The 15,649-nt window shown below is 41.2% G+C and overlaps 2 protein-coding genes across 6 annotated transcripts in view; one reads left to right on the plus strand and one right to left on the minus strand.

The window, feature by feature from the left end:
* Positions 1 to 13,029, minus strand: part of LOC116735351 (myocardin-related transcription factor A-like) — a 36,814-nt gene extending 23,785 nt beyond the window's left edge. For 2 of the 5 annotated variants that reach the window (XM_032587181.1, XM_032587178.1), the window contains exons 1-4: positions 12,928 to 13,029; positions 8,614 to 8,714; positions 4,933 to 5,125; positions 391 to 456 (exon numbers count right to left, since the gene is read on the minus strand). In XM_032587181.1, coding sequence (XP_032443072.1) covers positions 391 to 456; positions 4,933 to 5,059 — 193 coding nt within the window. In that variant the 5' untranslated portion in view covers positions 5,060 to 5,125; positions 8,614 to 8,714; positions 12,928 to 13,029. Of the gene's footprint in view, positions 1 to 390; positions 457 to 542; positions 3,222 to 4,061; positions 4,874 to 4,932; positions 5,126 to 8,613; positions 9,015 to 12,927 lie in introns of those variants that run through there. The other 3 variants (XM_032587179.1, XM_032587183.1, XM_032587180.1) reach the window with 3 other exon arrangements.
* ccdc97 (coiled-coil domain containing 97) lies at positions 11,496 to 15,611 on the plus strand. Its single transcript, XM_032587192.1, has 7 exons — positions 11,496 to 11,873; positions 11,959 to 12,123; positions 12,971 to 13,130; positions 13,766 to 13,854; positions 13,979 to 14,159; positions 14,265 to 14,388; positions 15,342 to 15,611. Exons 1-7 carry the CDS (start codon positions 11,709 to 11,711, stop codon positions 15,484 to 15,486), a joined length of 1,029 nt encoding a protein of 342 aa, XP_032443083.1. The 5' UTR covers positions 11,496 to 11,708; the 3' UTR covers positions 15,487 to 15,611.
* The last annotated feature ends 38 nt before the right edge of the window (positions 15,612 to 15,649 follow it).

Consider the following 15,649-nt stretch of genomic DNA (forward strand, 5'->3'; position numbering starts at 1 on the left):
GTGTGTAACATTTTTAACCTTGCCCGACGTGAGCCTCATCCGAACACAAGCTGCTTTAACATGGCTATGTTTGCTGCTGATAAAATGTGGCATCTTTTCCAATCGGTGATTTAGCAGTGAAAAGGCAACAGTCGAAAACTGAAGAGAACGTAGCGTCTGCAAAGTTCACACTTAGTGAGCAGAAGTGGATGAAAACTACATATTTAGTCTTTTTTTTAGTTTGACTGGAGTTAAAACTGCAGACTGGACCGGGTATGTTATCACTTATAAAGATGTCATTATACAAAGAAGTCTTTATTGTCTGTATAAAAGAGAAACACATTCGTATCTAGACATATCCCTGCTTTATTTATATAAAAAAAGCACAAATTGGTTGCAGGATTTACTTACGAGGCATGGCTCCACAGCTCTCCACCGCTTCTCTGCTTCTTCTTTGTTGCAGCTTCAGCTGAAGAACTGAACCACAAAAAGAAGACGCAAACGTCAGTCCCAGGTTTATTGGGATGCATCATTAAACCAGTGATGCATCATCTCTCCCCCACCTTTGCTCTTAGACATGCAAAAAAGCTCAGAAGTAGAGTCATTGCTCAATCAAGCAGAGCACGAAAGAAAAATACGAGAATGCCGCTAGCTTTTGAAAGCAACAAGTTTGAGGATTTTATCGTCTCTAGTCAAAAAGTCGTGGCCCTCTCTGAGAAGAGCCCCGGCGACTGTGTCACACAAGACAACGGGAAGTTGAAGAAGCTCACACTCGAGCTGCTTCCTGTTTCGAGTTTTAGATAAAACGCTGGCGCGATAAGCGGTATCACTTGATCTTCACTGACAGTCTGTAGGAAAAAAAACCCCAAAAAAACCCACAAACAACAACAAAAAAAGAAACTGAATAAAGGTATCGCACCCGAAAGAGCTTCTGAGTTGAAGCCCCATGCAAAACTCTTAAGATCTATTCAGCGTCACGGTTTTCTCAGAAGACAACAGAGCTCAACTTCCAAGGTGACATGAAGTTATGAAGGAGCAGGAAACTCTTGTCTGCAGATCAGCGGTTTGAACTCTGAGGCGTAACAACACGAGGTGCCTGGGAGCATTTTTACTACCGAGGTTTGTGTCACACATCCTCACTGGGGTTATATGTCAGCACATAACTGTGCAGCTTTTTTTTTTTTTTGGTCTAAGCGCACTGAGGGGGTCACCTAATCAGCTGTGCCTCGAAGGAGGATCAAGCAGCTTAAAAATGTTAAAAACTAAACGTTTCTGAGTGCTTTCGGCTCACTTCCCTTTTCACTGAATAAGAAATCAACAGAGCTGTGAAAAAAGTATTTCCCCCTTTATGGATTTCTTCTCATTATTTTTGCCCTTTTTTTTTTCTTTTTGTCACACTTACAGGTTTCAGATCACCAAACTAAAAATAACACGAGACAAAGAGGGCAGAGATGCAGCTTTTCAAATTGATTATCACATAAATTCGGGGACAAAAGCTTTAAAAACACGACTGAGCTTGTGCAAAAAGGAAAGAAAAAGAAAGACAGAAAGAAAATAGTCCTGTTTTGTTTCACCAGCCCTCTCATAACATGTTAGCTAAATTACCATAAAACGAAACACATGCTAATTGCTCATTTTTATGCAACCTTTCTGGCAATAGCAAAACAAGCTAATAGTAAAAAAAAAAAGAAAAAAAATTTGCCCAGGATTTTATGCATGCAAACATTAAACAGTCACAGGCTATCTGGTGACTCATTTAATGAGATGGAAACTGTAAGAACGTGATCTGAGCTGTTTAGAAATTCAAGTGTCCCTGTGTTTTAGTCATGCGGCGGCCATGTTGGAGCTACAAACCTCAAACTTTCCAACTTAGGACGCTAGTTTAACTTATCTGCTTAGCTTAGGAATTCAGTTCGTCCAAAGGAGAAACAAAACACTGCATGGTTGCAACATTCATTATTGCTCTTTAAATCTAGAAACATTTTGTAAAGGCGTCCAGCTTTGTAAAGAAATGAAAACAGCAACAGGTCCGTTTAAAGAAAAGCGCTGTAAGGAGACTGTACCTACATTGCAATTTCCATACATGGTTTTTGCAAAAGTATAAATGGAAATCTTTTCACCTGTTTCTCCCTTCTTTTCCATCCTCAACTCTACATCCATTTTTCTCCTGTCATTTTGTAAAATCTCTGTTTACCTACATGCAAAAAAACCCCAGACGACTCCTTCCCCCCTTTTCATGTTGCTAAAAATAATCCGGTTTTGTGTTCACTTGAATAAAGTCGCGCCCTCAGGTTTAGAAACCGTGTTTTATTGTATTTAAAGAAGCACTAATCAGATGTCTCGGAGTTTCCCCAAATCGTCCTGCGGACAATATATGCGCGTCATTCCGCAGCCTCGGACACAAAACAATTTCCTGCGCTCTGATTTCGGAGCCGGTGCCAGACGCAGGTCGAGTTCTGTGTTTCCGCCTGGGAGGGACCGGGCTGGCTCCTGCTGCAGGGCGGACACCAGCAGACTATCAACAGCCCCAGCACGTCCGATGTTTGCAGGCACAACACGGGCGGCCGCAGTTAACAACCACAACACGTGTGTGTTGCCCCGTAGTAAAAAAAAAAAAAAAAAACCTGCGCTCGTATTATACAAAACACTTGTCGTGTGATTTACGCTCAGAGATGGCAGGGAAGATGGCAGTCTATTTCGGGAGCGTGTGCTCGTTGCTCAGATGTCAGCGTGCGGCACCGAGCGTGGCTCTGCTCAGCAGTTACAGTCCAAGTGCAGCGCCGCAATGAAGGGGGAGCCATTTCTGAAGTCTCAACGTTTTATTTACCCGTGATTTTTATTTTATTTTTTTTTTTCTGTCGGGGGTCACAGAGAGGGAGCAGCTGCAGACTCACTTTTGTTCTGCTGAGTTGTTAAGAGGAAAGAAAAATAACGTAGGGATGTCAAAATATGTACAAATAAATGTACTGCATATCTGAATGGTGTGGCATGTTTTGTTTTTCAGCTATCCTAAATTTACACTGCATGGAAGCAGCAGTGTGGAACAGTGTGTTCGGGGGACAGACATTGTTTTCTTCATGAGTAGTATTTTGAATGGAGATTTAATTATTTGAGTTTCTACATCATCTGACCCAAACGTGTTCCCGTACGTGACTTTTGGCGAACAGAACTCATCTTTTGTTGCTTCTCCACCTGAAAGGCCCGATTTGCGTCTGACCGTTGGCCCGTCGACAAATTTCACCATCTGAGCTTTAGATCTTTGCAGTTCTTCTAGGACGGGCTTCCGAAATTATTTTCCAATTAATGCTCCAATCGCTAAAACATACTTTTTTTGCTTGTAGGCCAAGAAGTTCAATTTTAGACAAAATTTCAGTCTCTGGACACATACTGTGACACCCCCTGGCTTCTCACTCGCTTGGAGAGCCGACGATTAAAGCGGTTTTCCACCAACTACTCAGACCGTTCTGAAAAGTGCGTGTGGTTATGTGATTCTCATATAGGTCACTCAGTTATTTATAGCTTAACCAGAGATCTGATTGTTGAATTTCAGAAAAGTCAGCTGAAAATAAGACGGAAACTAATACCGTTAAAATATATCTCCAATTTAAACATTTTCCATGGTCATTTGTCTCCATGTTTTTGCTAAATGGAAGTAGAGCAGCTGAACTGGCCCCCTATGCTGCTCCGCTTGCCTGTGTTGTTGCAAAATTCTTGTAATGGTGGCAGAAAATAAAAAATAAATAAATCAGCTTGATGAAACGCTGGAACATTTATCTTTGTCTTTCCACGTGCGTTTTTTTTTTTTCTCCCCGCTGTATTTACAGTTTGTTTGTCCCCGGGGAGACACGAAGACATTTAAATTATGGCGTTAATATGTTGCCGTATATTTAACGCCCAGCTCAGAATTTATGCAGCAGACAGATCTCCCTCTGGAGTTTGGCTTTGAATGTCTTTCACCACTGAGACATCTATTAGATATGTATCTGCCGGTGGCTTTCTATAACTCTGCGTTACAAAACAAACATAATCAGTCTTCTGTTTTGCAGATTTGGCAAGCGCTTCCTTCCGTAAATGTCCCTTACTTTACTTTACTTTGAGCTGTTAGTGTATGAAGACCGTCCTCCTCATTCTCCCTCTGATCAGTTTTCTGCTTGCAACCGCTGCGATCCTAATCCCCCTGGACAGAAAGATGAACTGAAGGAAGGAGCATTTCTGGAAACTTCCAGCAGACACACAGGAAGATGTCGTGTATAAAAGAGACCTGCAGCTCTTGGCAAGAGAACTGAGGAGGAATATGACATTGCAGTGAATGAAAACCGTGAATATTGTGGGGGGCTTTATGATATAAATCTCACACACTTGAATGCTTTAATATCTTGTCACTTTAAGTCCGGTGCTCCCCCACAGGGAGCCAATCAACAAAATCTAGACTTTAAACTGGGAATCAGTGGCACGACATGTAAACAATCAAACTGATTGGAGAGCAAACGACTTTTTGACTTGTGGAAAACCACAGCCTTAAATCCCTCTGACGTACGTTGAAGTTTGTGGCTGAAATGGGAACAGTTCCCAGGGTTTAAATGCCGGTCGCAGCTCAGGTTGATGAGGTCATGCACTGATGTGTGCCTCACTGTGCCGGCTGGCTGGGGCCCATCTGACGCCCAGCCACATGTAAGTCATCCGATCACCTCAGCTCAGAAAATAAACCTGAATGGCACGTCGCCTCTGAAGATACACCTTAGGAATTAAGCTGCGTTTTGTGGGTGCTGTGGTGGTGCAGGGGTTAAGCACAGCCCACATAAGGAAGAAGAGGAGGCCTTAGTCTTCAACGTGGCTGTCGCAGGTTCGAATCCCGGCCTGGTGACCGGGATTCGAACACGGTGACCACCCGGCCTGGTGACCTTTCCCAGATTCAAATAAAGGTTCAAATCTGTGCTCCACCAAACCTCCCACCTTTTCTGAGGCTGAGGCAGGCGCGACGCTCCAACGCAAATCTCACGGCTCGTTCATCCATGTCGCTGCTGATTGGCTGAGCGCTGAGAGGGGCGGGGTCGATGCAGACGCCCTGTAGGTGCTCCATCTGCCACAAGTCTTCAGTGTTTTAGGTCCACAGGGGGGGAAAGGAAATGAAAGAAAATCCTGCAGACTGAAGAAGTGTAAAGAAATAAAAAATAAAGAAACAAAAATAAGTGTTTTCAGCAATCACAGGTGATCAAAAACGATTTCCATCCGCTTGGTTAAATAAATAAATCAGCCACTTTCAAACCACCGTGGAGCTCCGGAAGCGCTTTGCCTGTTGTTGCAAAGGCTGACTGAGACAAGTGTGTGTGTGTGTGTGTGTGTGCCTTCATGTGTGTCAGATGTCGGTGAGTGTGTGATCAAGCAGGCTGCCACAGCTGTTGCTTTACTCAGTCCTTCAGCCGGTGACAGACTCTAACAGGCGCGCATCCTGGCCGCGCGCGTTCAAACGGCAAATTCCGCTCACTTAGCGCCTCTGATGAGATCAGTGCGCACCTCGCTGCTGTCATCTTGATCAAGGCCTAAAGAAATCATTATAAACACACTAACACTACAACTGTGCCGACTTTTCCTTCTCCTGATGTTTGTTTCTGACTGTTTCCTGCTAACAAAGTCGATTTAGACTAAAGGTCATGTTTGATTTACACAGCAGAGGAAAAACTAAACCACTTGTTTGACTGGGTGGCGCCAGTGAATGCAGAACAATGACTGAACTGCTGCTTGATTGTAAATCCAAATCAATTACGAGAAAATGAGCCACTCAGAAATGCGGTTATGCTAATAAAAACGATGCAAATCATTCCACATTATCTCTACGTCTACGATTTCTCTAAGAGAGCGATTAGCTGCATGAATTTCTTACCAGCAACGTGAGGAAACTGTAAACTTCCCCAATTTAAACTATCCAAAAATAATAATAATAAAGGTCTGTCTGCAGCACATCAGCAGTAACTGGAAATGATGACATAAAGAAGAAGTTGAGCAGAGAGCTGACAGCAGGCCTGAGAGACGCAGCGTTCTTCACTTCATCGTCTACTGTTTGCTAGTTTCAGACAATTTTTTTTACATTTTGTCGTCATATCAACTCATTCTACATAGTTTTCCCAAGTCTAAATATGTAGACCCGAGTCGTTACTTTGGAGAACCATTGTTCTCTTTCAGAGCATCTTTACATTTTTCATCAAGAAAATTAGATTCTTGCTCGTTTTCTTTGCAAATGGGCTCAAGTCAAGCTAGCTAGCGAGAGATGGACAAACATCTCTGAACATCAGTTTTCAAGCTTTCAAGATAATTAGCTAGATTTAGGACTGAGGTTTTTACTAGGCCATTCTACCACATAAACCGCAATATAATGTTTATCAGTGCAATATGACTGCATATAATGTCCAAATCTGGGAAGAACTTCCTGGAATCCCATTAAGTTATATAATTATCCAAGTACATTCTTTCATGCGCTGCATGTCTGCAATGCTTTTCATTAAACCTGTTAAAATGCAGCATACAAATGTAAACCAACGAAAGAGGAAATAAAGAGGTCAAGTTATTAAGAAAATACAACTAAGGTAATGTTTCCCAAACTCAACTTTTCAGTAAAAGTTTCTTTACTAAAATGGAATGAATATTTTTTTTTTTAGTAATTTGATGGACTTTCTGTGGTCTGCTATTAGCCCAAAGTAAAAAGAAAGGAACACTTTCCGTTTGCTTATTTACCGCAAGTCATATCACCATAGCAACCGTTGCTACTGCCACCTTCGTGTTGCACCGTGTCGTGTTTTTTTTTTCTTTTAAAAACGAAATTCGACAATTTACAGCGATATCTGAATGTTTTTCCTCTACGGGGGGGAGCGGGGGTTGTTTTAGGAAATAAGAAAGACCGTTAAATGATCTGTTTTGATGCTGCGTCCGGTCTGTCGGTGTTTTACGGGTCATTTCGGTTCCTAATGGGGTCAGCGCTGTCTCTGTTGCTTTCGGTCTGTCACCTCCTCAAGCCCCCGGGTTTGAATCGTCGGTTCACCTCCGCTGACACTAGAGGTTGTCTCTGTTATCAAGGCTCTTTCCCAGGTGACGTCCCGTAATGTGACGTGGCGTTAGGAGGTGAGAGGGCCCCGTTTCCAAGGTAATAACCTAAGTAGCTTCTTCACGTCTGTCAGTCGGGATTAAATCCAGCCAACGGGTTGGTGTTGCGTTCAGGAGAAATCGGCAAGTTTGACTCAAACACAACAAAGCTGGCGAAAAGTGAGAAGAAAAACGCTTTATTATCAAGGTTTTGTGTTAAATATGTTTTCTAAAATAACTCATCAGTCCATCAGGAGAGAGAAAGCACACTAAAAAAAAAAAAAAACACACAAAACCTGAACAGATATTTTAGTCTAGTTTCTAGTGTGAATATTTCTACACACAGTGATGGTCTAATTACTTTGAAAAAGTAACTTTAATCGGATTACTGATTACTCCTTGAAAAAATAACTTAGTTAGATTACTGGTTAGTTGATTTGGAAAGTAACTAAGTTACATTAAAAGTAACTTTTTTGTTGCTGCTAACAGCAACGCTCCGCCACCTGTGAAAATTACATTGATCTTTGCCAAAACTTAATTGCAAGTTATTTTACAATGGTAAGATCAACAATGTGTCTCTACTTATATGGTTGAACTGAAGGGGAGATTTTTTTTAATGGTTACAACAGTACAAAAAAAAACAAAAACCTTTTGTAATTTGTGCGTGTTTTTGTGTTTATGTCTGCTTATTTCCAAGCCCAAAAAAAGCGCAACCCGCGACTCATTAAATTTGCAAGCGACTTTAGAAAGAACAAAACAAGCCCAAAGCCTCTGGTAATAACCGGACTTTTTGAGCGAAACTCAAAATAGTTCCTGTTTTTCCAGCAACAAAATGCGCATCTCCCTCTTCCCTTCATTATTCACATTTCTGTCGCTGCTGATACTGTCGCATAGAAATGGCGATCACTCCCCAAGACGCAAGGAAATAAAAGAAAATTACAAAAGAAAATAGTAACGCTCAATAACGCAAAGTAGTTTCAATAAGTAACTGTAGTCTGACTACCGGATTTGAAATATCAACGCGTTAGATTACTCGTTACTGAAAAAAAGTGGTCCGATGACAGTAACGCATTACTGTCATCACTGTGTATACACCTAAAATAAGACTAAATTAGCCTATAGGAAATTTTCTAATAAGATAAAGGAGCTTGGTTTAAGTCAACAATTCCTTAAAATTGATATAAAGTGCTAGTTTCACCTGCAGATACACAGTTGAAGTAAAAAAAAATCTACCAGTGGAACTAGAACTTCAAAAAAATTAAAAAATAATATTCAGGAATCATAGACTCAAAACAAGCTCTTGTATCTTGCTGAAAAGTTACTTGTAAGTTAGTTTTTCAACTAAAAACTAGAACAAAAACACAAAGAAATGTAAACACAGCGTTGTGTTACAAACAACCAGCCAACCTTATCAGGCTCTTCAGGTTTATTTTATGCCGTATCAGCAAGATTCCTGGAAGCAGCTGCTCTTAATTCAGTCGGTGACCTGATCACCATCCGGGAGGATCAGATTTATGACGGATTCTTAATTTGGAAAGAACAAATTGAGCATAAACGTACGCAGCTTGACCTTCTGGACGCCGTGCTGTTGTTGATGTCGGTCTCTTTAGGCTCTGACCTCATTTCTGCAGTAGTTTCAGCTCTCATGCAGTTTATTCTGCCTGGAAGGAATTAAGAGCAACAATGACTATGACAAAGAGCTGCTAAGGACAGACATCATTTCAATCTACATCAAACAAGTCCGCCCAAAAAGTGAAAAAATGTTTCATACGCATTTGTCTCTCGCTATCTGGGGTTTTGACCTTTCAAATAATTTCAGAAAATCCTGACTCTCAACTTGAACCCAATCTACTGACAGCTTTGTTTGCTCTATCTGAGATTCAGATTTGGCCAGACTAAATTTGAATATAGTCATTCTAGTCTTTTGTGCATTGGGAGAAAACAAATATTTTACTATTAAGAGAATGGAAGTAAGTTTTTTAAACCATGGATGGCAACCCAAAATAACTTTCTCTAAGAAGTATCCTCCCTGGCTTTTACTTAATTTCTTATTTGTTTTGTAAATTCCTTAATTCAGTTTATGTGTTTGTTTCACATTATAATTTGGTTTTTTTGTGCGTGTCATTGTAGGTGCTTTTGCTTGTTTTCTTTTTCTCTTGGGAAAATGGTTGAATGAAAATATTTGAACATTTAAATCTGCCAGGCGTGTTGTAATAATTCGGGAAGGGTTCACCTCTTTGCATGTTGCAGTTTTTTGTTTTGTTTTCTGCTTGAGCTGGGAACGCTTCGGCGGGGGAAGCAGTCGAATGTTATGGGCTAGATGGAAACGGGGACGCGTTAACCACAGCATCCTGTCAGCGCAGAACATCATCTAAAATAGAGCCTGGCATAAATCCTCCGACCATTAAACCATTTGGTCTCGTTGAGAATTAGGTCAAACTGATTCAAACTGAGTTTTGAGAACGTGTTTGAAAGAAGAAATGAACAAGGAATGAATTAAACAAATGAAGTTACTAGATTTTGCTCCGTCGTTAATACAACATTCAACAACAAACGACTGCTCAGAATATGTGCCAGAACCAACTTCGGCATATTAAACTAATGTAACTGGAGTCTGAAACCAGATTGCTAATATTAAAGCCACGCATCTCACATTTTGATGTACTTTTGTAATTATCTTCTCAGGTTTCACATCACACACGGGTCGTGACTTTGTTTTATCTAATCTCATAAAAAAGTCACGAATCTGAGCCTCGTCTTTTTAACGGCGAGAGCTTGGTGTCGTTTTTCTACAACACGATAAAGCTGTAAACAAGTGTCAGATTAGCTCAAAGTCGCAGCTGCTCTTCCTCCTACACCTGCTCTTATGATTCTCTGATGATTATTTGTCTTGTTTGCTCCTCGGTAACATGTCCTCTATTTCTTTAGGGAAAGTTGTGAGATCCCTACAGGAAGCTGCTCGATTCAAAACGTTCAAAGATTACCACTTTCTCAAGTTCCGTTAGCCTTCGTTTGGCACAAAATTTAGTTTAGTTTTTCTTCTAACATTGTCTGTTTGCAGCAGTCAACAATAATAGCATGAGCACGGGAAATGACCACCCCTGTAAATCTTCTAAACAAGCAGAAGACGGTTTCCTTAAGGGAAAACCAACACTGCTCATCGCTCTGAAGACACCATCTTCATAGCAACACACGGTGGTGGCAGCAGCTCTTTTTTAGCAAGTGAAAGGAAGCTGGTCCGATACACGTACCTAATAAGTGTATCATCCGATAAATGATACAGTATTGTGCCCTGTATCGTGTGTCAGATACTGCCCTGTATCTGATACATGACCAGATACAGGGCAGTACCAGAGAGAAACTACAAAGGACTTGTAGTTTCTAGTAAGATAACAACCTGAAAAACCAGCCTTAGGTACAACGAAATTGTCTAGATCAAAGTGGATTTGCGTGTTGCCCAATCAAAGGCCAGCTGTATAATTCAACTGAAAGGTTAATCCTTGATACGTACGGGCCAAGTCAAAGTCTGGATGTGTAGTTCACAGATATGATTTCAAATGCATTATTTCATAAAATCTAAATAGCATCAAAGAGTGAGTATCAACAAACTGAATAAAACTTCTGCACTTTCTATTGCTGCTTTTGGTTCTGATGTCCGATGATTAGAAGTGACACCCCTGACTAACTTACTTACTGTACACTCAACTGACACCACCCTGCCCCCTCTTCCTTCTTCTTCTTTCATTACATATCTCATAACCTCTGTACTCTCTGCCAAAGGTTTAAATAGCAAGACCAGCTGGTCTCTTCGATCTGATCTGATCTGTAGCAGATTATTTTCATGTGATTTGCTGGTTGTAGTGTGTGTACTGGCCTCAAGGTGGAGACTTGAATCGAAATGCAGCAGAAATGTATGAGTCTAACTGTACGTGTAAGTATGTAATAATTACTGCAGCCCTCATTCTGAGACTGCGCCGTGAAATACACAGCTCATGGAAAACCACAACAACAACGGCGCCCCCTACTGTTGAGAGGGAGATAAAGCTAGCCACAATGCAGGAGGGGAACCAACCCCTGTCCAGCTTGTTTTTACAGACGTATCTTAGCCAAATATTCTTGAATATGCTTCACATGGGTAACAGAATCCTGATCTTCTACTGTAAGGGCACCCGTTCATTAAACATAGTTTTTAGATTCTAATATACTGTTATTTTCTGGCTGCATATGGCATAGAAAATGACCCGAATTAACATAAAGTAAATAAACAAGGAACTACAGACCGTATTAAATGAAAAGAAAATCCAAGTAAATGATGAGATTGCAAAAGAAAATTCATACACCTTTTTTAATAGTTTGGGGTTGGCGTTCAACGGTCCGCCGCTAGATGGCGACAAAAGCTAACGCCACAGGCTGAGAACGGAACCAACATTTCACTTGCAAACAAGGGGGGGGACCATAATCATGACGGACTATGATGGCAGCCAAAACAGTTAGCAAAACATGTAAACGTAGTGTGTTTTAAGCATTAAATAACTGTTAGAATGTAGATATTTAAAAACGCACTCGTTAAGTTTGGCGTCGACACAGCACGCGCAGTGAATTAGCGTTTATTTCATCGCGTTATCTGCTCAGGTAAAGCCTGCTGGAGTTTAGCTATGTGGGGGGAGATCGACCCTCCCGTTAGAGACCAGCCCAGGCCGTGTGAGAGCGAAAAGAGAACGGTGTTACCAGAGGAACCTGCGGCTCCTGTACAGACATGCGACCTCTACATACCCAAACACAGAACAGATACCCGGCCGGTCGCCCAGCTGGACCCCTCGGTGAGGCTCCATGGGTTTTTCCTCATTTGTCTATTTTTGGGTTGGATTCTTTGTGCTTCTCTGCTAACTGCCTTCCTAACCACAGGCAGAGCCCAGCTGCGTTGGAGCCATGATAGAGTCGGTAGCCATGAGCGGGAGCCCCGTGAAGAGCCAGCAGATCGGAGAGGCCGAGCTGACCTTCGGGCAGCGGAGGGAGGAGCTGCTGCATCAGTACCGCAGCAGGCCGCTGGTCTTCCTGGAGAGGTACCATGTAAGTGCCAGCGGGACACAAGACTAGACAGCAACGAGGGGACAACAAGTAGATCTTGCACAGCTACTGTATGCGGAAGTGTCCTTATGTGTCTTCTGGCTGCCAATCGAAACGTGGGGAAAGATTTGAAAGCTTTAAAGATCGGACTGGGACAATTTGCCTCTGATTAGTGATCCGAGTTTCTTTCTCGTGATGCAGCCTCTCCTGTGCTGCAGTTTGGATGTTGTTTTCAGGCGTACGAGCCTCCCTCGTGGAATGGTGATCATTATAGTCAAATATCTCAATTTCATTTGATCACTAGGAATGTCTCTGGTTTTTTTATGTTTTTGTTCCTGAGAGCATTCACAAACTTTAGTCTGGGTTTTCACAATGCTCGTGGAGTTGTGGCCTTTCAGAGCGTGTCTGTAGTTTGGTGACCAGCATCAGTGAGCACCAAGTTTTTGCTTTTGTTTTCGGGTCGACTCACACACATTCATCCCTGGGACACTTAGGACCCACTTTAAAGGCAATATCAACCAGAGAGAGATGGCATGCAAAAAGACCCAGAAATATTGAGATAGGGAAACATAAATCTCAAAGTACAAATGTTGCAGTGTACAAATACAATGAACTGTAGTAAAAAAAAAAATGGCAGCTTTTAAACAGCAAAGGATCCCACCAGATCCTCAGGACAAATGAAACAAACCGAAATGTCCAACCTGACCTCAAGGAGGCCTGCAGAGGTCATTCTTGTTTCACTGACAAAAACACAGTAAATAAATAACAGCAGTAATTTAAATAAAAGAAAAAAAGAGCTCAACTTACTGATGTCATGTCTCTGGTGTGATGTACCTTCTTCCATCATCAGGGCCACCTGAAGCCTGAGCACCTTCCTGCTTTCGCCCACGTCAGCTCGGACCCGAGGGCCCAGCACTACAGCTGGCTGGTGCAGACGCGACCTGCGGGATGCACCAACAGGACCAGAGTCAGAAACCAGCGTTACGCTGCCCTCAGAGCGCTGCAGAAAGGTACGGGCTGGGTTACCATGGGGACCGCTGTGGAGGAAAAACTGGTGGTATCATCCATCAAGAACCATGGTGGGATGATTAAAAGTCAATATTTTTCCAGGGTTTTAACTTTGGCAGAATAATAATACAAAAAAACAAAAAACTTTGTATTTGAGAAACAGTTGTTTCTTTCTCCCTTATTTAACAGAGACAAATAAGTTAAAAGTAATTTACTAAATATACCAGTTATTTTTAACGCTGATTTTGATCCGCAATTCATGGATAGAATATGAAACATACACTAACAACACTTAAAATCTAAGTGAACAAAAAAAAAAAAGTCTAGAGACAATTACATACAGATGAAATGACCAGTCTTAATGCACAATCTGGAGGTGTATGTGCCTCTGTCCATTTGGGAGCCCAACGTGAAATGAAGTAAAAATGGAGGCATTCAGATTAAACTCCTTATATTTATCATGAGGATTTTCAATATTTCTATGTATTCTGGGTAAATCATTAAAAATATAAAATAAATCCTTACTAATTATCATTTTCACTGCTTAAAGTGTTTCTCTAAAGCATTTCTAATAAACTGGAGTTGTAAATCTTGATTATTTGGTTCTCTTATTATTCTTCTTCTACTCTTCTGGCAGACGGCGAGTATTTCAGCGAGGAACAGATGCGGATGAGGGAGCCGCTGCTGTACGAGCAATATATTGGCCAGTTTCTGACTGATGAAGAGGTCACTCGTATTTTCTTAAATCAATATTTATGTGTGTGTGTGTGTGGGTGTGTGTGTGTGTGTGTGTGTGTGTGTAGCTTCCACGAAGCCTCGCAAAACCTGCTGGCTTTGATTTATGTTCCAGGTTTTGGAGCGCTCCCAGGAGGCCATGCTGGACGGTGCGCAGGAGGGACAAGGAGGCGGCGGCTCCTGTGGGCTCGCCAATCTCCTCCTCAACTCCTACCAGGAGCGGCTCATCCAGAACCGCCTGCAGGAGGAGCAGGACAGAGAAGACGGCGCCCAAGAGGAGGACGAAGATGACGACGGTAAGGAACTGCTAAAAGAATACCCAGAAATATGAGTTTTTGTTTTGTTTTTTTTACGTCTTCTGCTTCCCGTCTCAATCCGGCTGCTGAACGTTTGTTACACAGAAGATGGAGTCCAGCAGAGGGGATGGGAGCCCACTGCAGAGGAAAAGGCTCTGCTGAGGGAGGAGTTCATCAGTCGGATGCATCAGCGATTCCTAGACGGAAAAGACAAAGATTTCAACTACAGGTCAGTCACAGTTAGCGCAGTAAACTTCTAGAAACTTCTCCAAAAGCGACTGTTTTACTTTTTAAAAAAAAATGTATTTACAAGTGAGAATAAAATGCTAAATGTAATTTATTTCTACAATTCAATAATAATAAAGAAGTGAAACCTAAATACGACAGTATAAAATTCTCTCCCAAACTTTTTCATGCCATCACGCCTCAAATAGCCGTAGCTTCTGTTCGGGGAAAACCCACAAACAATCCAGCAAAATATGTAAAGAAACATCCACTTTTGGAAAGTTTTTCCTTTACTTTTATTCACTATTCAATAATCAATACATTCATTTAGCAAAAGAACAGTTCCTTCAGTTTTCTTCTAGTCAGAAACGTGCCCGTTTCATGCTTGCTATGCTAGCTTGAGTAGCAACGCAGTTTGATGAATTTGACTGGCAGCCAATCAGAAATGAGCATGGTAAATAATTAAATTTTTGCTTATAGTTCAGAAAACAGATTACATTTTATGATTAAAAAATTTCAATGAAGTCAGTCTTTTTATTTTTGCATTTTTTTCCCTCCAGCTTTCTGAGGGCCTCCACAGCTCCCCCTGGTGGCCCACCAGATAAATGCTTTTAAGCCTTTATTTCTGATCAGTTTGATAGATTTCCACTTGTAGTTAATGAAAACATTTAAAATTAGATCATACAATAAATAATTTAAATGAGGAAACGTATAAAAGGTATATTTAATTGCTTTTTAAAAGTTGTCCATTTTCAAGAGGTACTTGCAATCTGATAAAGGAGCTAATTTGTTGGATTTGACTGTAGTTTAACTCTTTTTTTGTTGTTGTTGTTGAATTTGAATATTTTCAAAGAACATTTGGATATTTGCTCACATCAGTGAAAGTAACTCCTGGAATGTTCAGTAAAAATATTTCACCCCTAGAACATGAAGCACTTTAGTGTTTGTGTGTTTCAGCGAGGTGGACGACAACCCCGACTACGACAACCTGGACATCGTCAGCAGAGACGCCGAGGATAAATACTTTGATGAAGATGACGACGAACAGGAAGAGGAGGAGATGGAAAAAGATGATGATGATGAAGAGAAAATGGCTGAATAGGGAAGAGTTCATTAGAAACAACTGATAATCTGTAAATAACAGCGTACAAATATAAACTGCTGGATGTTGATTTTTTTTTTTTGATTGCATCAACAACCTGCAATAAAAACTTATTGGTCTTTGGCTTTCCTGAGTTTTATTTCACTGTTTGAAACTTTCAGCT

Source organism: Xiphophorus hellerii, chromosome 16, assembly GCF_003331165.1.
Source record: "Xiphophorus hellerii strain 12219 chromosome 16, Xiphophorus_hellerii-4.1, whole genome shotgun sequence".
Classification (NCBI taxonomy): Eukaryota; Metazoa; Chordata; class Actinopteri; order Cyprinodontiformes; family Poeciliidae; genus Xiphophorus; species Xiphophorus hellerii.

Bases quoted from the DNA above. Each gene is read 5' to 3' on its own strand.
- ccdc97 (XM_032587192.1), top strand. From the start codon at position 11,709: ATGTGGGGGGAGATCGACCCTCCCGTTAGAGACCAGCCCAGGCCGTGT. The intron at 13,131-13,765 runs GTACGGGCTGGG...CTCTTCTGGCAG, and splicing joins CCTCAGAGCGCTGCAGAAAG to ACGGCGAGTATTTCAGCGAG. The intron at 13,855-13,978 runs GTCACTCGTATT...TTTATGTTCCAG, and splicing joins AGTTTCTGACTGATGAAGAG to GTTTTGGAGCGCTCCCAGGA.